Source organism: Ahaetulla prasina, chromosome 1 (genome assembly GCF_028640845.1).
Source record: "Ahaetulla prasina isolate Xishuangbanna chromosome 1, ASM2864084v1, whole genome shotgun sequence".
In the NCBI taxonomy this organism is placed as follows: domain Eukaryota; kingdom Metazoa; phylum Chordata; class Lepidosauria; order Squamata; family Colubridae; genus Ahaetulla; species Ahaetulla prasina.
Window position 1 is genome coordinate 114,135,082 of NC_080539.1, and position 22,590 is coordinate 114,157,671.

At 42.6% G+C, this 22,590-nt stretch overlaps 1 protein-coding gene across 4 annotated transcripts; it reads left to right on the top strand.

Annotated features, from left to right (window-relative positions):
- The first annotated feature begins 604 nt into the window (after window positions 1–604).
- On the top strand, window positions 605–15,500 carry LOC131193341 (amine sulfotransferase-like). Of its 4 annotated transcripts, none has more exons than XM_058173444.1 (7): window positions 605–1,066; window positions 6,626–6,775; window positions 7,141–7,349; window positions 8,128–8,254; window positions 10,025–10,119; window positions 11,056–11,236; window positions 13,743–15,500. In XM_058173444.1, the coding sequence occupies exons 2-7, from the start codon at window positions 6,634–6,636 to the stop codon at window positions 13,901–13,903; spliced, it is 915 nt and encodes a 304-aa protein (XP_058029427.1). In that variant the 5' UTR covers window positions 605–1,066; window positions 6,626–6,633; the 3' UTR covers window positions 13,904–15,500. The 4 variants fall into 4 exon arrangements, with proteins under 4 accessions (XP_058029427.1, XP_058029412.1, XP_058029419.1 ...); XM_058173429.1 differs by lacking the exon at window positions 605–1,066 and adding an exon at window positions 6,269–6,333; XM_058173436.1 differs by lacking the exon at window positions 605–1,066 and adding an exon at window positions 6,297–6,338.
- Window positions 15,501–22,590: the final 7,090 nt, after the last annotated feature.

Consider the following 22,590-nt stretch of genomic DNA (forward strand, 5'->3'; position numbering starts at 1 on the left):
GTAAGGTCTGAAGAATAATACGTTGTCCTTGCCTCCAAACTTCCAATGTGAGCAGGAAGCTGAATTTTTACATCTTATGAGAGCAGAATCATTCTTCTCAAATGCAAGAAGGACAGATTTATATCAAGCCATCGATGTTAGGACATGCAAAATCATCTTTGCAATTAGAAGGAATTCCTGGACTAAATGGGTGCCTAATTACCCACATTATGTGAAAACAAGGGAATGCAACTTCAGTTTACATGTTTGTTCAAATCCTGAACAGTTCAAAGTTCTGTCAGCCTCCCGCTGGCTTCAAGTTTATTTGCTTTACAAGTTTATTGCTTTATTGCTTAATTGCTGTGATGTGTCTCCTGATATCTTAGCCTGTTACGGCTGTCATGGTAACGGGGGTGGGGATGGGGGAGAGAAGAAGTGCTGGAAGAGAAACAAAACTTTAAAATGAATAGGGTTTTTTTCAAATGTGTTCAGCAGTGGAAAGGCGGGCTAATAACACTCACGGATAATGGCCCGTGCATGCAAGAGGGATGAAACCATCTGAAGATGCACCCCACATGCCACCTAGAGGGAACATGGATTGGACAAGACTGACTGGACTACAGGGAGGAGGGCTTAAGGCATATTTCTTATATGTGTGTGCCGCGCCAAATATCTCAGAGCTCGCTTTCCTTTTGTTTGCTTTCAGTTCATACTCAGTAAAAGTACCTTTCTCTAACATAAATGGAGTTGGGGTTTTTCTTTCTTGAGTATTGAAAGGAGGCATTCCTGACAAGTTCGATGAGCACACTTCTTGCCAGAGTTTAAAACTTGCAAGATCAGGGTCTTAAAGAACAGACTCCCTGTTTACATTTTAGTTATTTATTCTTGGAAGGAGGTTTGTAAGCAGTGGTGGTATTCTGCCGGTTCTATCAGTTAGGGAGAACTCGTAGCAGCGGCTGTGGGAGGCTCCGCCCATCCACCAGGACATCATCACGTCTTGTTTTTAATGCTCTGTGCATGTGCAGAAGGTGCTGCGCATGCGCATAGGTGGCTCACGCACGCTCTCATTTGCAAACCGGTAGCAAAGGTAAGTGAATACCACCACTGGTTGTAACAGTATTCTACTCTCAGTCCGCATAAACTAGCTTTTTTTCCCATCATTTGGAGTTGGCTATGAGTTCAAGACTTCTTTTTCAGTCTCATAAACCTTTCCCACTTTTCTTACTAAAAAGAGAAAATATGAGATTCTAATCAGTTCTGTTCATGAGATCCAGTGAGGATTTTCCTTTGCTCATATGCTTTTTCTCTACAAGTAGAATTTTTTTTTTTTTATTGGCCAAGTGTGATTGGACACACAAGGAATTTGTCTTGGTGCATATGCTCTCAGTGTACATAAAAGAAAAGATACGTTCATCAAGGTACAACATTTACAACACAATTGATGATCAATATATCAATATAAATCATAAGGATTGCCAGCAACAAGTTATAGTCATACAGTCATAAGTGGAAAGAGATTGGTGATGGGAACTATGAGACGATTAATAGTAGTGCAGATTCAGTAAATAGTCTGACAGTGTTGAGGGGATTATTTGTTTAGCAAAGTGATGGCCTTTGGGAAAAAACTGTTCTTGTGTCTAGTTGTTCTGGTGTGCAGTGCTCTATAGCGTCGTTTTGAGGGTAGGAGTTTATAGCGTCGTTTTGAGGGTAGTGCAACAGTTTACCACAACTCTTTTCTACATCAGTACCCCCCCAAAAGCAGAATGCATATTCGTCGAAGGCCTAGGAAAAGTCACAATTTTACAGTTTGCTTGAAGGCAGAAGAACTGAACGTCCGTCTGAGTCTTGAAGTCAGGGTGGCCCAGTGGTTAGAATGCAGTATTGCAGGCTAGTTTTGTCAAGTGACAACAGTTCGATTGTTTCTCATCCCTAGCAACTTAAGACTCATCCCTAGCAACTGGTTCAGGGAGCAGGTCAGGGGTGAAATGCTCCCGGTTCGCACCAGCTCACCCGATTAGGTAGCGATGGCAGCTGCTGGTTCGGACGACCGGTAGCAAAAATCCCTGGCCCCGCCCCCCTGCCTCTGCTGAGCCGCACCATCAGCAGAGGTTTTTTTTTACTTTTAAAAGTTTTTCTTCAGCCGAAACATGCCTTTAAAAGTTAAAAAAAAAACACCCTCTGATGATCACGGGGTTGAGCAGAGATCATCAAAACCCTTTAAAAGTTTTTTTTAAAAAAACCCACTTCAGCCAAAGGGGAAAAAAAAACAAGAAAAAAACTCGACGTTTTAAAAGCCTCCTCTGGCAATCCCAGAGGAGTTTCCTGAACCTAGCAGGCTTTTAAACTCACTTTTTAACAGCCCCCACTTACAAGAGCCCCACCCATGCCCAGCCAATTCCCCCTCCTCACTCACCTATAATTACTGCTATTTCGGGCTGGCAACGCCATGCTTTCTTCAGCTACTGAGGAAAAAAAAAAGCTTGCTTTGACTTCCTGCTTTGCTGGCTGAGGAACTCTGGGATTTGAAGTCCACAATAAAATAAAATAAAATAATAAAATAAAATAAAATATTTGTGCAGCTTTCTGAGATTTGGTGTGTTTCACTCTAACTACACAAACACTCAAAATATCAGAAAGCTGTATGTGGCATTGTGTGTGTGTGTGTGTGTGTGTGTGTGAGTTGTGTGTGTGTAAAGTGTGAAAGTTGGTTTTTGAACTTTTTGTGGCTGTGTGAAGTGTGAAGTGCAGTTGCTTTTACATTGTGTGTGAGTCAGTTGTGTTGTGTTGTGTGTGTGTAAAGTGTGAAAGTTGGTTTTTGAACTTTTTGTGGCTGTGTGAAGTGTGAAGTGCAGTTGCTTTTACATTGTGTGTGAGTCAGTTGTGTTGTGTTGTGTGTGTGTAAAGTGTGAAAGTTGGTTTTTGATATCTCTTGTTTTTTATACTTTGTTTATTATTTTTATTATTTATTGTTATTGGCCACGCCCACCAAGCCATCTGACCACCAAGCCACACCCACCAATTAAGCCACACCCACAGAACCGGTAGGGAAAATTTTTAGATTTCACCCCGGAGCAGGTACTGTGGTAATGAGGCCATTTTCCCAGGTCCCGCTAAATTTATTTTATTATTATTTATTTATTTATTATTTAGATTTTTATACCGCCCTTCTCCCGAAGGACTCAGGGCGGTGTACAGCCGGAATAAAAACAGTACCATATACAAATTAAGACAAAAGTTAAAATAACATATTCTATAAATGGCCGAAAATTTAAAACCGTCAAATTTGACCCATAAAATTCATAAAAATACCCCAATTAAAATTATTAAAATTCAAAAGTTTAAAAATTAAGCCAGTCCCGCTTGGATAAACAAGTGCGTTTTCAATTCATGGCGAAAGGTCCGAAGGTCAGGTAATTGACGTAAACCAGGGGGAAGTTCTTTCCAGAGGGTAGGTGCTCCAACAGAGAAGGCCCTTCCCCTGGGGGCCGCCAGCCGACATTGCTTGGCGGACGGCACCCTGAGAAGACCCTCTCTGTGTGAGCGTACGGGTCGGTGGGAGGCATAAGGTAACAGCAGGCGGTCCCATAAGTACCCGGGCCCTAAGCCATGGAGCGCTTTAAAGGTGGTAACCAACACCTTGAAGCGCACCCGAAAGACCACAGGTAGCCAGTGCAGACTGCGCAGGAGCAGTGTTACACGGGAGCAATGTGTGGCTCCCTCAATCACCCGCGCAGCTGCATTCTGAACTAACTGAAGCCTCCGAGTGCACTTCAGGGGTAGCCCCATGTAGAGAGCATTGCAATAATCCAGACGAGAAGTGACAAGAGCGTGAGTGACCGTGCATAAGGCATCCTGGTCAAGGAAGGGGCGCAACTGGCGAACCAGGCGGACCTGGTAAAAAGCTCTCCTGGAGACGGCCGCCAAGTGGTCTTCAAACGACAGCTGTCCATCCAGGAGAATGCCCAAGTTGCGCACCCTTTCTGTTGGGGCCAATGACTCGCCCCCAACAATCAGCTGCGGTTGCAGCTGACTGTACCGGGGTGCCGGCATCCACAGCCACTCCATCTTGGAGGGATTGAGCGTGAGTCTGTTTCTCCCCATCTAGACCCGTACGGCTTCCAGGCACCGGGATAGCACTTTGACAGCTTCGTTGGGGTGGCCCGGGGTGGAAAAGTACAGCTGTGTATCGTCAGCGTACAGCGTAAATGACATCGCTGGAGCAGCAAGTCTCAAAGTGCCAACTCTGTCTGATCACACAGGATAGGCAGAACTAGAAGAGATGGACGGTCTCTCAAATACCTGCCCCATGTAGAGTTCTGTAGGTAATACCTGTAGCTTGGGAACTTACTAGTAACCAGTGCAGCCGATGAAACAGTGGTTATCATAAGGCCTGACCATCTCTGTTTGATGGACCAAGTGACCAAGACACAAGCAATGGAAGGAGGACCTCATTAACCATTTTATTGCCTGGATTTTTATTGCTTAGTTTGATGTCACTGATTAAGCCTATTATCCTTTTCTCGTCCCCAAAATATATCTGAGACAGCTAATTCCACAAGACTTAAAGTTGCTAGGGATGAGAAACAATTTAACTGTTGTCACTTGACAGAATTAGCCTGCAATACTGCATTCTAACCACTGGGCCACCCTGATTCTTAATGCTGTAAAATGCTTTTGGAAAAGCATAATAAGATATCCCCTGGATTGTATGAGAGGTTTTGATAAAACCTCTGATACTGAAAACACACATACCAAGCCAGCTACACACTCATGCACAATGGTGTAGATCCCCTCAAGTTTCTCAAGGAAAATATTCATGAAGCTGACAACAATATAGAAGTGATTTGTCATGACCTTCTGATCCCTTATTAACTATGTTGGTCAGAATGTTTGTGCAACCATTGTATCTGAACTGATAAAGTTTAAAGTGCCAGCTAAAAGTTTGCCAGCATCTATTTGAATAAATGAGAAGTCACACAAAACTAGGATGGACAACATCCTTACAATTATTAACCCAATGTATTGCACTTGGCTCCATTTGCAGAAAACAAGCTGTCATCAGTGTCCACACAAATCAGGATCATGTAGTTCAATTAAAGATTGCAACATTGCACAATAAAATTATTCCTTGCATAGCCCAAAACATATATTTTCCTGTACAGATTACACAATAAACACACTAGGCCCCTCGAACCTCTACAGCTTTCATTTTCTATGCATATATAAAATTCTCCTTCCTTCCTTTGGCCAAATTCTTTTGTTTCAGTTGCCTTCCAGTAGCTCCATGGGCGCTGAGCTCTATAGCACATTTCCCAATGAATGTTCAGAAGCCACAGCATTCAATGCAACTCTTGTTCATATGGCCAACAGTTGATCCAGTGTGAAATTCTAATTAGGTACTCTCACCATATTGAATGGATTCATGGAACAGATTTAGGTGACATTTCAGCTAAGATTTTTCTGGTATGATTACACCTATTCAGCAGAGCTCTTAGATAGAGCATGCAGGGGTTCCCTCCATAATGAGGTACTGTTTCCTTTGGAGGGGGACAATAATATAACAACTCTTATAAATTTATATATGGAAGAACAGTTTTTCCCCGAAGGCCATCACTCTGCTAAACAAATAATTCCATCAACACTGTCAAACTATTTACTGAATCTGCACTACTATTAATCTTCCCATAGTTCCCATCACCACTCTCTTTCCATTTATGACTGTATGACTATAACTTGTTGCTGGCAATCCTTATGATTTATATTGATATATTGACCATCAATTGTGTTGTAAATGTTGTACCTTGAAGAACATATCTTTTCTTTTAAGTACACTGAGAGCATATGCACCAAGACAAATTCCTTGTGTGTCCAATCACACTTGGCCAATAAAAATTCTATTCTATTCTATTCTATTCTAAATTGGGATTGGGATTCATGTTTGAACAATAACAGTACAATAACATTGTTCTGGCCGCATCTCCTATTGGTAAATCCATAACTCTTCATATAATGATACATTCCAAATACCTGACATGCAAATCAGAAGTGCCTTTCTATTTTTCATACATACTGATTTTTATATCAACACTTCAATAAATTTATGGATAGAGTGAGACAATTGTGATACAAGTCTACATTATCTAAGAAAGTTCCCCTTGACTCATTTTACATTTCCAAATTAGGTTATTACTCAATTGTGTTTGATGTTTTGCTGACACAATGATTAACTAAAGATCAGCCTTCTTAAATATTTGAGCATTCTACAGGAATTTAAGTTCATTGACAAACCATTGCAAATAAGCTGGTTTAAGGATATGACATGAGTGACTGTCAGTCAGAGACTATATAGATAAGGTAAGGTAAGAAAAAAATTGCAATTAGTATGTTCTTAACATTATAATTAAAACTTTCTCTTCTACACATAAATTTTTGATTCCAAGAAGAACAGCAAATTTACTCTTTGCAATGGAAACGTTTATAGATGAAAAGTGAGTTCATGGAACTAATGAATTAATTAGGGAAACTAATCTAATAACATATACATCATTTTTCTTTATGTTAGCAGGATTCATGGTTTTTAAAGAACTGAATTAATACAATATTGATCATAAATGTAGGAAGTATTGATATATTATTACATCAACAGCTGAAGAAATGGAGCCAGAGGATAAGACTCTGTATAAATACAAAGGACTCTATTTCATAACTGGCTTCTCCTCACCTGAAAATCTAGATTCACTGGACAGTTTTGAAATCCGAGATGATGACACATTCATAATCACATATCCTAAATCTGGTAAGTTCAAAGTTGTTTTCCAAGAAAGAGTTAATCATGTGTCCAATGCTGTTATTCAGTTCTTCAGTATTTTTGGTTGTTGTGTCTTTGTTGTGCTATAACCAGATTTTAACATTTAGCATTTTATAAGAAACTGGAGATGTAGGGAAAATAAAACTGCTAAACCTCTACTTTCAACATTTATATTTTACTCTACATTGCTGGATGGGTGACCTTGGCTAATCTATCAATTTTAGTAAAGTTAATTGTCTTTATGCATCTCTGAAACATTTGCTATTCTCCCTGATAGGAAGGTTGGGTTTCCATAAGTTCAATGTTCTCCAAATATTAATGGGTGAACTAAATTAATTATTCTTTATTTGCAGGCACAATATGGACTCAGAATATTGTCAGCTTGATTCTTTATGAAGGTCACCGAGATGGAACTGAAAATATTAGCCTGATTGACCGAGCACCATGGCTGGAATATAATATTTTCCATGTAGATTTACCTAGTCGCCCATCACCTCGTGTCATTTGTTCCCATCTGCCCTACTATTTGGTACCCAAAGGATTACGAAATAAACGAGCAAAAGTAGGACATATTTTGGTAACTTGTCAGGTGGAGTGGGCTACTGTCTGAGTCCTGTTCTTTTAGCTCTGTATCTGAATGTTTTATTAACAAATAGGCAAGGGTACACAAACAAATATTACATTGTTCCAATATGTTTGGTAGACAATAGCAAATTCTGAAGTGTGAGGGGGGGAAAAACACAAACAAAAGAGTGTTAAAATCAGAAGGTCATGCCCAGCAGAAATAGCTAAGAACCAAACTGAATATCGAACTCCTTAAGCTTATTTTTCCCAAGGTGACACTCCTGACATTAGTGTATTCTCTAGAACTGGATACATTACACATCTACTTTGGAAACTGCATTTGCTACCAGTTTGCTTCTAGATCCAGCTCATGGTGCTGACCTTTAAACCCCTTCATGTGTTGGGAACATGTTATTTGAAGGACCTGCAGCTATGCATCGCATCAAGTCCAGCAGGAAAGGCATGTTGGGGTCCCATCAGCTAGGGAGATTTGTCAGGCAGGACCCAGAAAGACTTTCCTTCTGTGGTCTCTTCCATATGGAAAATCATTCCCCCAAGTCGAGGTTGGTCAAGGTTGGGCCCAATCCTGTTGGTCTGCTGAAAGGCTCTCAGACATGGTTTTGCTAATGAGCTTTGAGATCCCATGATAGAACAGAGGATGTTAGATGAACGTCTGAGAGTTACTTGATGCATTCTCTGTATGCTTTGCTATCAATCTTTTTTCGTGTTTTTGTCTTGTTTTTTTTTAAAAAGGTATTATCATCTTTCTCTTACAGATTATTTGTGTGCTTAGAAATCCAAAGGATGTCTTGGTCTCTAACTATCATTTTCACAAAGTATCAGTCAAAATAGAAACCCCCAAAGACTTTGATATATTCTTTGAGAAGTTTTTGGCTGGCAAAGGTAAGGAGAATTTGATCATGACAATGTTTTGTCCTTTTCTTGTTTTGGATAAGAGATTATGAATATATTTCAATCCGCTTCCCACCAAGAGCAAACAATCCACCCTCTTTCCTTACATAAGAAACGAACAATGATTCTCTATACTCGTGCAATAACTTGTGTAAACACTACACAAATATTTTATAGTAGGATGGGTGGGTGCAGAAGAATGCAGGGCTCCTAGGACAACCAGGGGTGAAATGCTCCCGGTTCGGACTGGATCGGCAGAACCAGTAGCGATGGCAGCGGGTGGTTCAGAGAACTGGTAGCAAAAATCCCTGGGCCTCCACCCATGCCCACCAAACCGCCTGCTAGCCCACTTGCCGCTTCTTTCTAGCTCACTCACTTTTTCCCGCCCAAATGGTAGGAATAGGTTGTAAAAAATGCTTTTAAAAGATAAAAAAAGGCTCTGATGATCACAGCTGAGCCGCGTGATTGTCAGAGCCTATTTTTTTTACTTTTAAAAGCATTTTTTAAAAGCAGCTGAATAGGTTATAAAGAAAAAGCTTTTAAAGCTAAAAAAAAAAAGATCGTGCGCCACAGCTGATCACACACACATCCCCGCGTTGTTCTGCTTACCCCATGCCTCCTTTTGCTGTGCACTGCATTTGGTACATGGTGTCCACTGTGCATGTGCACGCGTACTGAACGTGCGCATACACAGCACATGTTTGGAGTGCAGCGCGCATGCGCAACCAGCGAACTTGCAGTAAACCGGTTTAGATTTCACTACTGAGGACAACTATGATGTGAAAAGTGAGTGGGAGAGGGAAGGGAAGCAGGAAGCATTTTAAGGGTTGGAAAGAGAAAAGAGATAACGAGAGTTAGTTATTTGAATATTTTATTTTATTTTATTTTGTTTACATTTATATCCCGCCCTTCTCCGAAGACTCAGGGCGGCTTACAGTGTATTTGAAGACGTATAAAAAAATTAAACCAGATTGCCCCAAAGTTCCAAATACTAAAAAGCAAAGAAATGAAACAATATAGCAGCATCTTGTCAAAAATCCCCCTTAACAAGTTGGAGTATACACCCATATTAGTTACAACTCTCATTCTTTCTCCTTCCTCTCCACATTTAGTGACATTAGGTCAGCCCCTCAGTTGTGTTCCCATGCTTTGATTTTTAGGGCCACCAGAATCATAATGGAGGAAACTCACCAGGATCATAATGGAGGAAACTCAAGCATTAACAATGTAGAAAGAGCTGTGGTGGTGCAGTGGTTACAATGAAGTACTGCAGGCTATTTCTGTTGATTGTGGGCTGCCTGCAATTTGGCAGTTTGAATCTCACTAGGCTCAAGGTTGACTCAGCCTTCCATCCTTCTGAGGTTGGTAAAATGAGGACCCAGATTGTTGAGGGCAATATGCTGATTCTGTAACCCACTTAGAGAGGGCTGTAAAGCACTGTGAAGCAGTATATACAGTAAGTCTAAGTGCTATTGCTATCCCTGAGACAGATGGTCAGCCGGATCATTGCATCACCAAGATGAACAACTGAACTCAGCGACTTTGAAGACTGTTCTCATGTTTATGCTAAACTCATTTCTCTCCTTTCAGGGTTTTGCAGTTTGTGTTTTGTACTTCATGACTAGACTATGTAGATATTAGGTTAGCCTCTAGTTGAGTATCATGCTTTGATCTTTAGGCCCACCAGGATCATAAAGTGAAGTGGAGGAAATTCAAGCATTAATCCTCATGTCTATGCTAAACTCATTTCTCTCCTATCAGTGTTTTGCAGTTTGTGGCTAGACCATATAGAAGGCTGGTATGCTCATAAGGGTGATTTCAATATTCTCTTCTTGTCTTACGAAGAAATGAAAAAGGTAAGACGTGTTTGTGTTGTGTAGGGCAATATGAGCCACCATCAAGCACAGAAAGCTTTAGAAATGATGGGATGTGTAAATAACTTATTCCAACAAGGAGTAGCAGAGGTGACCACAGAGCCAATCTTGGTTATTTCTGTGATCTCCAGGAGAGTCCTCTTGGTGAGATCTCTGAAGAAAAATAAGTTTCTGTCTCTTCAAAAGGACGGTGGAGGATCCAGGAAACTAGAGTGCTGTCACCTTGATATCAAAAAGATTAATAAAAGGTGTATTTGTGAGCGCTTGGCTTGTCGTGCTAGAATTCACAGGATGCATGTCTTGTAAACAAGTTCAGCAAAACAAAGCTGATCTAATTTTTGATAAACTTATTTAATAGATAAGGGAAATCCAATTAGCACAATGCACCTGTAATTAGCAAATTCTTAGCCAAAGTCTCTCATAATATTTTCCTTTTTGGGTTCAGATAAGATTGACTCAACTCAACTGCATTTTTAAGAGAGGCCAAGGCATTTTTTTTTAAGAACTGGCCAGCCTCTGATGCAACCAAGATTGCTACAAATATAAGAGTTTAAATCTGTGGCACATAAATATATTGTGAACTAAAAATGTTTCTCAACAACTTGCCTCTCCGAAACATTTACCAGAAGTCCTAAAGCAGCATTTCTTTGTTTAATACATTGATATAGCTTCTATCAAGGTGGCTTAGTGGGTAAGACGCTGAGCTTGTCGATCAAAACATCAGCAGTTCAGCGGTTCGAATCCCTAGTGCCGCATAATGGGGTGAGCTCCCGTTACTTGTCCCAGATTCTCCCAACCTAACAGTTCGAAAGCAAGTAAAAAATGCAAGTAGAAAAATAGGGATCACCTTTGGTGGGAAGGTAATAGCATTTCTCCATTGTTATGGATGAACTAATATAAAGCTCTATCAAATTGCAGGATCTGAGACGTTCTGTACTGAAAATATGCAACTTCCTAGGAAAAAAACTAAGTGGAAAAGAGGTGGATGATGTGGTGGATAAAGCTACATTTGATAACATGAAAGCGGATTCTAGAGCAAACTACACATTCATGCCTCCTGATATGCTAGATTTCAGCAAAGGAAACTTTCTTCGCAAAGGTAGATAAGTGATGATTCATATTCTGGGGGTATACTTTTGGAATGTGCCAGGCTTCATTTGAAACCAGGGTTACCACTTTTATCTTCATCTGACCACCAAGCCACGCCCAACAATTAAGCCACGACCACAGAACCGGTAGGGAAAATTTTTAGATTTCACCCCTGCTAATGATCCTTTGGGAGTGGGATTGTTTTAGAATAGAATAGAATAGAATAGAATAGAATAGAATAGAATAGAATAGAATAGAATAGAATAGAATAGAATAGAATAGAATAGAATAGAATTTTTTATTGGCCAAGTGTGACTGGACACGCAAGGAATTTGTCTTGGTGCATATGCTCTCAATGTACATAAAAGAAAAGATACCTTCATCAAGGTACAACATTTACAACACAATTGATGGTCAATATATCAATATAAATCATAAGGATTGCCAGCAACAAAGTTACAGTCATACAGTCATAAGTGGAAAGAGATTGGTGATGGGAACGATGATAAGATTAATAGTAGTGCAGATTCAGTAAATAGTTTGACAGTGTTGATGGAATTATTTGTTTAGCAGAGTGATGGCCTTCGGGGAAAAAACTGTTCTTGTGTCTAGTTGTTCTGGTGTGCAGTGCTCTATAGCGTCGTTTTGAGGGTAGGAGTTGAAACAGTTTATGTCCTGGATGTGAGGGATCATTTAGCTCATACTGACCACTTTACAATGGTGGAGACACAAACTCTTCACTCTCTACCTTGGGTACTTGGGTAACCTTAACCCTAACCTTATAAAACCCGATGTTTTAGTCGGAGTTTACTAGTCTCCAGCATTGAGGTGTGTCTTAACACAATGCCAAAGGGAAAGGACATCAGTAATAATCTTAGAGAACCAACTGTTGCTGACTATCAGTCTAGGAAGGATTATTAGCTCATTTCCAAACAATTTAAAGCACATCATTGTACGGTGAGGAAGATTACTCACAAGCGGAAAACATTCGAGAGCATTGTGAAGTTTCCTAAGAGTGGACACCCCCAAAAATTAACCCCGAGGTCAGACCATACAATGCTCAGAAAATTGGAAAAATATCCATCATCTCAAACCTTATAGGTCTCAGCTAGCATGTCAAATGGAAAAAGACTGAACAAGTATGGTTTGTTTGGAAAGGTTGCCAGGAGAAAATCTCTTCTCTCTAAAAAGAGCATTGTGTTGTGACCTAGGCCCAAATATTACCAGACACAATCAGTCCTAAAGAAACCTATTTTATTAGAACAGCTCAGAATTACTTCATTCTCAGCTTAGTCCAAATTAATTCCAAAACAAATTCTTCAGAAAAAGTCCTTCGGCCTTATCACAAACCTTTGTCTTCTTTGGAACCCTACCAAAAGCTTTTCTTGGCAATGTCCCACGAAGTTCACAAACAAGAGACGCCAACTAGAAACAATTGGAGCAACATTGCTTTCCTACAAAGAGCCCAAGAGCTGTTGCTGCTTTTTTAAGCCTTATGGGAGGGGCCAATCATCTCCTGGCCTTACTCCTGAGTCATCCTCCAGGACTGACCCATATTCCTCCCAAGCCTCCTTCACTCCAGCTCTGCAGGCTGCTGGTGGACCATAACACATTGGAGCACAGCTTTGGTTTCCAAAGTTGCATCTGAACAAATCACAAGACTTCTGGAACACTGTCCTTTGGACAGATGAGACCAAAGTGGAGGTGTTTGGCCACAATACACAGTGCCACATTTGACAAAAACCAAAGACTGGCTATCAGCAGAAACATCTCATACCAACCGTCATGCACGCTGATGGAGGGGGGATGACTTGGACTTGTTTTGCAGTCACAGGATCTGGATACCTTGCAGTCACTGAGTTTACCATGAACTTCTCTGTATACCAAAGTATTCTAGAGTCACATGTGAAACCAGTGGTCCGACAGCTAAAGATTAGCCAACATTACATGGGTCATGTAACAGGACAATGACACCAGCAAAACCACAACAGAATGGCTGAAAAGGAAAAGAATCAAGGTGTTGCAATGGCCCAGTCAAAGTCCAGACCTCAACCCGATTGAAATGCTGTGGTGGGACCTCAAGTGAACTGTACATAAACAAATGCTCACAAACGTCAATTAACTGAAGCAATGTTGTAAAGAATAGTGGACCAAAATTCTTCCAAAATGGAATCAAAATTCTTTCCAAACTATTGAATTGTAGGTTTTACACACACAGCTTCTCCATTTTGGCTTTCTTTTTTATAAAATAAATCATGACATGATGTAATGTCATGTTGTATTTACTTACTTTTAAGAATTGCTAAGACCAGGTTTTCAGTATGTTGTCATTCATAAAAGCATAGAATTGAAATAGCGTGTACTTCCTGTTTACATGACTGAATATACATTCATACACAAACTTAGTCACAGAAAAATGTGCAAGAATGAACATCTTGGTGACAGGATGGCATAAATAGCCTCTAGTTTAATTGAATTCAAAAACTGTTGACATATTTTTAACCATTGTTTCCCAGGCACTGTTGGGGACTGGAAGAACCATATGACTGTTGCCCAGAGTGAAAGGTTTGACCGTATGTTTAAGGAGAGGATGGAAAAGCTGCCCTTCAGGTTCTGCTGGGATTTTCAGGAGGATCCTGAGCCTATTTCCAGCTCAGGGGAGGAAAATAATGTGTGATATGTGCCTTCAAATCATTTGAATCAGAAATGACCTTCCAAGAAGAATCTTTATACCACCTTATAATGTTTAATTCTCAACTCTGCATGGATCATAGAACAGAGCAACATTACATTCTGCGTTATTAAATATTGTACGGCATTTGTTTATTGAATTAGATTTCCATAGCTACCTGACACTGGGTGTTATACATGAAATAAAGACCCATAAAGACAACCTAGCAAATAAAAAAATATGACCCAAAAAAATTCAAAACCAACGTATTCACAACAGCTAGACCCATTTATTATATTTTCTGCCTCCCTTCTTGGCACCCCACGGATGGGGTGGGAAAGAGATCGGGGGGGGAAAAAAGGCATATAACCTATGCCTCATCAGATTATATTATTTATTATTTTAAAAAGTTCATATAGTCACCCAGCTCATATATGGTGCCTCCAGGTGTCTTCCAACATTAAAACAGTGTAAAACCCGTATTTCCTCCCCCCACCCCAGCAACAGTGATTACAGAGATACCATGATCAGCTCCTTATCAGTTAGGGGGTCCCCGGGCTCACTGACAAAATCATGTCTTCAGAACCTTCTGGAAAATTAAAGAGGCGAGGCCAATCTTATCTCCAGGGTATAATATTCCAAAGGGAGGAAATCACCACAGAGAAGGCCCTTTTCTTCGGTCCCACAAGATGTACCTCCCTAATAGGTGGGACCTGCAACCTACCTTGTCTTCCAACTCTGGTGGGCTAAGGTAACAAAGGGCAGGTGGTCTTTCAAATACTGGGCTCCAAGCCAAGTACAGGTTTAAAGATGATAACCAACATCTTGAATTTCCTCCAGTAATTAATGCAACTTCCACAAGAGGTGTTGTTGTTTGGTTGCTGAGTCATGTCTGTCTCTTTGTGACTCATGGATTGTAGAACGCCAAGCCTCCTGCCGCCTACTGTCTCCCCGAGTACTGGGGACACTATCTAACCATCTTAATAATAATAATAATAATAATAATAATAATAATAATAATAATAATAATAATAATAATAATAATAATAATATCAGAGTTGGAAGGGACCTTGGAGGTCTTCTAGTCCAACCCCCTGCCTAGGCAGGAAACCCTACACTATTTCAGACAAATGGCTATCCAACATTTTCTTAAAAATTTCCAGTGTTGAAGCATTTACAGCTTCTGCAGGCAAGTTGTTCCACTGATTAATTGTTCTAACTGTCAGGAAATTTCTTCTTAGTTCTAAGTTGCTTCTCTCCTTGATTAATTTCCACCCATTGCTTCTTGTTCTACCCTCAGATGCTTTGGAGAATAATTTGACTCCCTCTTTTTTGTGGAAACCCCTGAGATATTGGAACACTGCTATCATGTTTATTTATTTATTTATTTATTTATTATTTAAATTTATATACCGCCCTATCTCCCAAAAGGACTCAGGGCGGTTTACAGGCATATAAAACATCAGTATACAAAATTAAAATAATCTTTAAAAAACTTATTCCAGTGCCCTATCATTTAAAATAGAAATATAAATATTAAAATCAATTTAAAACCCCTATAAAATTTAAAATCTAAGCCAGTCCTGCACAGATGAATAAATGTGTCTTGAGCTCATGACGGAAGGTTCAAGGTCCGGAAGTTGGCGGAGTCCTGGGGAGCTCGTTCCAGAGGCGGGAGCCCCACAGAGAAGGCCCTTCCTGGGCGCCGCCAGACGACACTGCCTAGCTGACGGCACCCTGAGGAGTCCCTCCTGTGAGAGCGCACGGGTCGGTGAGAGGTATCTGGTCGCAGTAGGCGGTCCCAGATAACCCGGCCCTATGCCATGGAGCGCTTTAAAGGTGGTCACCAAAACCTTGAAGCGCACCGGAAGGCCACAGGTAGCCAGTGCAGCCTGCGCAGGATGGGTGTTATCACGGGAGCCACGAGGGCTCCATCTATCACCAGCGCAGCCGCATTCTGACTAACTGTAGCCTCCGGATGCCCTTCAAGGGAGCCCCATGTAGAGAGCGTTGCAGTAATCCAGGCGAGACGTCACGAGGGCGTGAGTGACCGTGCATAGGGCCTCCCGGTCCAGAAAGGCGCAACTGGCGCACCAGGCGAACCTGGTAGAACGCTCTCCTGGAGGCGGCCGTCAAATGATCTTCTAGAGACAGCCGCTCATCCAGGAGGACGCTTGTTGCGCACCTTCCATCGGGCCAGTGACTCGCCACCGATGGTCAGCCGCGATTTAGCTGACTGTACCGGGATGCCGCATCCACAGCCACTCTGTCTTGGAGGATTGAGCTTGAGCCTGTTTCTCCCCATCCAGACCCGTCGGCCTCCAGACACCGGGACAGCACTTGATAACCGTTGGGGTGGTCCGGTGTGAAAAGTACAGCTGGGTGTCATCCGCATACAGCTGGTACTTCACACCGAAACCACTGATGATCTCACCCAGCGGCTTCATGTAGATAAAGAACAGAAGGGCGAGAGAATCGACCCCGCGGCACCCCACAAGTGAGGCGCCCGGGCCGACCTCTGCCCCCCTGTCAACACCGACTGCGACCGGTCGGAGAGATAGGAGGAGAACCACCGATAAACGGTGCCTCCCACTCCCAATCCCCCCAACCGGCGCAGCAGGATACCATGGTCGATGGTATCGAAAGCCGCTGAGAGGTCTAATAGGACCAGGGCAGAGGAACAACCCCTATCCCTGGCCCTCCAGAGATCATCCACCAACGCGACCAAAGCCGTCTCCGTGCTGTAACCGGGCCGGAACCCGGACTGGACCGGGTCTAGATAGACAGTTTCATCCAGGTGCAAGGGAAACTGATATGCCACCATACTCTCTACAACCTTCGCCGCGAAGCGAAGGTTGGAGACCGGACGATAATTACCTAAAACAGCCGGGTCCAGGGAAGGCTTCTTGAGGAGGGGCCTCACCACCGCCTCTTTCAAGGCGGCCGGAAAGACACCCTCCACCAAAGAAGCGCCAGAATCGCCTGAGCCAGCCTCGTGTCACCTCCTGCGTGGCCAGCACCAACCAGGAGGGGCACGGGTCCAGTAAACATGTGGTGGCATTCAGCCTCCCCAACAACCTGTCCATGTCCTCGGGAGCGACAGGGTCAAACTCATCCCATACAATGTCACCAAGACCACCCTCAGCCGTCTCACCCGTATCACCGCAATCTTGGTCCAACCCATCCCGAAGCTGAACGTTTTTATCGTATAGATACCCGTTAAACTCCCCAGCCCGCCCCTGCAGCGGGCCATCCCGCTCCCCTTGGTGTAGGAGGGAGCGGGTCACCCGAAACAGGGCGGCTGGGCGGTTATCTGCCGATGCAATGAGGGAGGAGGCGTAGGTACGCCTCGCTTCCCTCATTGCCACTAGGTAAGCCCTAGTATAGGACTTCACTAGTGTCCGATCAGCTTCTGAACGGCTAGACCTCCAAGAACTCTCTAGGCGTCTTCTCCGGCGCTTCATCCCTCTCAGCTCCTCGGAGAACCAAGGAGCTGGTTGGGACCTGCGCCGGGTCAGAGGGCGCAAAGGCACGACCGGTCTAAGGCCCCGCCCCGGCCCGTTCCCAGGCCGCAACAAGTTCCTCAGCCGAGCCGTGTGCCAGACCCTCAGGAAATGGCCCAAGCTCCGTCCGGAACCCCTCCGGGTCCATCAGGCGCCTGGGACGGAACCAGCGTGTCGGCTCCGTCTCCCTGCGGTGGTGAATGGCGGTCAGAAAGTCCAGACGAAGAAGAGAGTGATCTGACCATGACAAAGGTTCAATGACTATTTCCTTTAAGTCCAGATCTCTCAACCACTGACCAGAGACAAAAATCAGGTCCAGAGTGCCACCCCCAACGTGAGTAGGGCCATCAATTACTTGGGTCAGGTCCAAGGCCGTCATGGAAGCCATGAACTCCCGAGCTACCGTCGATGACGAGCCGGACGATGGCAAGTTAAAGTCCCCCACGACTAAAAGTCTGGGGGTCTCAACTGCCACCCCAGCAAGCACCTCCAGGAGCTCGGGCAGGGCAGCTGTCACGTAGCAAGGAGCCAGGTACGCAACCAGCAAGCCCATCTGACATCTATGACCCCATCTCACAAAGAGGATTCGCACCCGCAATCTGAGGTACAGTGGTCTCCCTCGGCTCTAGACTCTCTCTAATCACAACCGCCACCCCACCACCCCTACCCTGGCCCCTCGGCTGATGAAATGCTCGGAAACCCGGTGGGCACATCTGAACAAGGGGCACGCCCCCTTCTGGGCCCAACCAGGTCTCCGTAACGCCCATAAGGTCCGCGGCACCCCCCTGAATGAGATCGTGAATTAGGGGGGCCTTATTGGCCACGGACCGTGCATTGCATAACATCAGCCGAAGGCCAGGGCCCTGAGGATCCTGACCATCCGGGGAACGGGAGAAGTTTGAGGGCTCGGGGCGCGCGGTCGCCTGTAAGCATCGAGCGCGCACCCCCCTAACGCGATATGAGCCCCCACTTCCGCCATATCTGCCCCTCCCCCTTACCGTGGAAATAGCACCACCTCGACCAATGGAACACCGACTCCCCATGACCTCGGACCCACCAACCCCGCCACGAGCATGTGCAGGAACTGGACTCCCCGACGGGTTACCCCAACACCCACCCTTCCTCCCACCCCCAACCCAAGCCCGTCGGTTTCCCTCCCCCCCCCCCCTTAAAATCCCCTTTAAAATTCCCCTTAAAAAATTTATTAAAACAGCCAATTAAAAAACCCCTAAGCCTCCTATTTTTCGCATGCCACCTCTCGGGACTCCAAAGCCCGTCCTCAAGGTGGGCCCTCGATAATCTGGAGGGCCAGACCCGCGAGAGAGGGGCATCCCTAGTCTCCCCTAGTCCTTCTTTTCATTAAACTAACATACCCAGTTCCTGCAACCGTTCTTCATATGTTTTAGCCTCCAGTCCCCTAATCATCTTTGTTGCTCTTCTCTGCACTCTTTCTAGAGTCTCAGCATCTTTTTTACATCGTGGCGACCAAAACTGAATGCAATATTCCAAGTGTGGCCTTACCAAGGCATTATAAAGTGGTATTAACACTTCACGTGATCTTGATTCTATCCCTCTGTTTATGCAGCCCAGAATTGTGTTGGCTTTTTTGGCAGCTGCTGCACACTGCTGATTCATATCTCAATGGTTGTCCACTAGGACTCCAAGATCCCTCTCACCGTTATTACTATTGAGCAAGGTACCACATATCTGGTACCTGTGCATTTTGGTTTTTTGGCCTAAATGTAGAACCTTACTTTTTTCACTGTTGAATTTCATTTTGTTAGATAGTGCCCAATGTTCAAGTTTGTCAAGATCTTTCTGTATCTTGAGCCTATCTTCTGGAGTGTTGGCTATTCCTGCCAGTTTGGTGTCATCTGCAAATTTGATGAGTTCCGCATCTATCCCCTCATCCAAGTCATTGATGAAGATGTTGAAGAGTACTGGGCCTAAAACAGAGCTTTGGGGTACTCCACTGCACACTTCCCTCCATGTGGATGTAGTTCCATTGAGGACTACACATTGAGTGTGGTTGGTCAGCCAATTATGAATCCATCTGGTGGTGGTGCTGTCTACCTGACATTTTTCTATTTTATCTAGTAGTAGGTTATGGTCTACTTTATCAAATGCTTTACTGAAGTCCAAGTAAATTATATCAACAGCATTCCTCTGGTCCACTAATTTTGTCACTTTGTCCAAGAATGTAATAAGATTAGTCTGGTATGATCTATTTTTGACAAACCCATGTTGGCTTTTGGTTATTATTTTGTTTGCTTCTAGGTGTTCCGAGATTCGTTGCTTGATTATCTTTTCCCCTGGTGTCCCCTTCTCCTTTTTCCTTCAATCACAAGAGGTGACACACGCCCAAATTTCAAGTTGTGCATAAATTTTGAACTAATTGTAATTTCTGGATAACCCCTCAGTACAGTGCATAACAGTACTCCAAATAGGAGATATCTGGAGCACAGAACCATGAAGAAAGCAGGTTGGTCCAGGAAAGAGCGCAACTGGTACACAACCAATAATTGCACACAGATCCCCTGGCCATGACCACCACCTGCTCCTTGAGCAGGAGTTGCAAATCGAGAAGAACTCCCAGATCACAGAGAGTCTATCTGGCACAGTGAAACCCCATCCATCACCAACAATGGAAATTCTCCGAGAACCAAGGAGCCCCAACCCCATGTTAAAGGTAAATGTTAAAATTGGAAAGCAGAAGAATAAGATTAAGGGATGCAGAGGACTAAAGAACATGCTACTACTGCGCTTAGTGATAATTTCATGGTTTCAAAATTTTTGCACAAGGGTCTTGGGAACAAAGTTAATATTATCAGTAGTGGAGAAACAAAAGGTTAAGCAATGGATGTTTGTTGGATCCACTGAAAAATTCCATTGCTAAGAGCAATTACCTTGTAAAGGCTGAATCGGGAGGGGGTGGGAAGCCTGCTAAAAGTCTACAAACAATATAATCATCATGCTGCTGCTGAATTCCCTAACAGTTATCTCCCCATTCAGATTGTTAAGAGAAAAACAGCTCTGTTCAAAGTGGACACCAAGTAACATCTTATCTTTAGATAATCCCATAATAGAAAATGGAAACTTGTGTACTACAGTTAGGCCTTGTTTTAGCAGCTGTCTTGTGTGGTGACCATAGATAGTTACAACGGTGCTGAAAAAGTAACTTTGCAACCAGTCCTCACATTTATGTCCTTCATAGGTTTGTTAAAGCAAAGGAAAATATAAAGTAAGATCATTATATCACGATGCTTTGCTTAACAACCGTTTCTCTTAATCACCAAGTTGTGGGTCCCAATTGCAGTTGCTAAACGAGGACTACCTGTAACAATGATGAGAACACCGAAGGCCTAAATCATATAATTTGCATAATTGTGATGTCATGGCTACAATTGGTTCATCCCACATGCAACTGCAACCCAGTCCTTTCTAAAATAAATAAGAAATGTTCTTCTGCTCATTGCTAGCTGCACTTTCTCTCTGCTCCCTGTTAGAAATACTACCGGGGACTGAGAAATGCACCCTGATGGTTGCATTGACTGAAATCTTTTTAAGGAGCAGCAAAACCGCCCTTGAAATTTTGCTGTGATATCCATGATGAACTGAGTCCATTTCCAACTTGATGAAAAAAATAAAAGAAAGCACAGTAAGGAAGCTTCCGTTGGACATGCTTGAAAAAAATGACAAAGCATTTATTCAGAACAATTCCTGTACAGTGCTGGTACCTTAATCCTGAGCTATATGGCTTATTACATACTCCATTATTAGTTGGCCCAATAAAAGTATTGCACTAAGGTATCACGCTCTACTTCCACACAAATTTAGACTGAGGGGGTGAAGATAAGCTTAGCAACATTCATGATGAAAATGTAAACTTCAGAATGGGGCAGGAGAAAAGATTTCCCTAGAACCTGTGTATGAAAAAGGAAATCTTGGCATGGATTGGTTGCTCCTGTCATTACAATTGAAAAGACAGACATACGTCTGTAATGGCTACAATTGGTTCTCAACTTACAACCACAACTGGGATGGAACTTCCATCACTAAGCAAAGTGGTTGTTAAATGAGTCACCTCCAATTTTTTTTGCTGCAATTTTTTTTGCTTGTTAAGTGAACCCAGCTTTCCCCATTGACTTTGCTCAAGAAAAGCCAGTTGGGAAGATTGCTAATGATGTGCCTCTCATCAAGACGTTGAACGTAATTTTTGAAAAGCTCTTTTGTCACCCTGCCAGGTGCTCCCTCCTTTCATTCAAAAAAACACTAAGGGTGCCGACCATCGATAGATTTCTTACAGGATAAAGAGAAGAATCAATTTCTGACTTTGGGGTTTGAAGATTAGTTTGAATTTGACTAGAGAAAGACTGTAGCTTTTAAAATACAAGATTATTTTCATTTGATAACTTAATATCTTTGAGGAAATTAAGAGAACATTTTCTATACTAGCTTATAGTACGTTGACTATTAGTGTTTTAAGATAGTTTATAGATTGGTGTTATTTCTTAAACTTGCATTGTTGCATTGTTATATTGGTTGTATTGTTGCATTGTTACTATTGCTGAACTAAAAGAAAGTCGGAGGTCACCTTTGTTATATTTGTTAAATGCATTTTTTCCCTTTTGGGCATCTTTAATGTGTTTTATCATTCCTTTTCTCTTTTATGTTGGTTTCTATTTTAATATATGATGTTGAAACTTTGTAAAGATACTATAAAAACCCCAAAAAGTTAAGGGTGTCCTGGCTTTATGCTATTAAGGTTCTTTTATTTGTGGATGTCATCACATTAAATAGAATTGGCAAACTCCTGCCCTTGACTGATGCCAAAAAAACTTTGGAACTTACTACAATCTGCTAACTTAACCCAAATTTCTTGCCTCTCTCACCTGACATCTCCACCTTCCCCTTTCTTAACATACAGATATGTTTCACGCCCACCCATTTTAGATGTTACAAGGGGAGGAGCATTGACTGCCAAATGATGGACATATTGATTTTTTTACCTCTCATTTGAATGACCTGAGCATAATTACTGTATATCGTAGCAGATGGCTTATTATGAGGGACTTAAGAAGCTAATTGGAAAAAAGACTTATGGATATTCTGAAAAGCAGCAATTGTGAAGATACACCAGTAACACTTTTCACACATTTTTCAAATCCATACTTGTTTCCTAACAACACA

Coding starts and splice junctions, on each gene's coding strand:
- LOC131193341 (XM_058173421.1), top strand. Junction 6,776..7,140: donor AATCACATATCCTAAATCTG/GTAAGTTCAAAG, acceptor CTTTATTTGCAG/GCACAATATGGACTCAGAAT. Junction 11,237..13,742: donor AGGAAACTTTCTTCGCAAAG/GTAGATAAGTGA, acceptor ATTGTTTCCCAG/GCACTGTTGGGGACTGGAAG.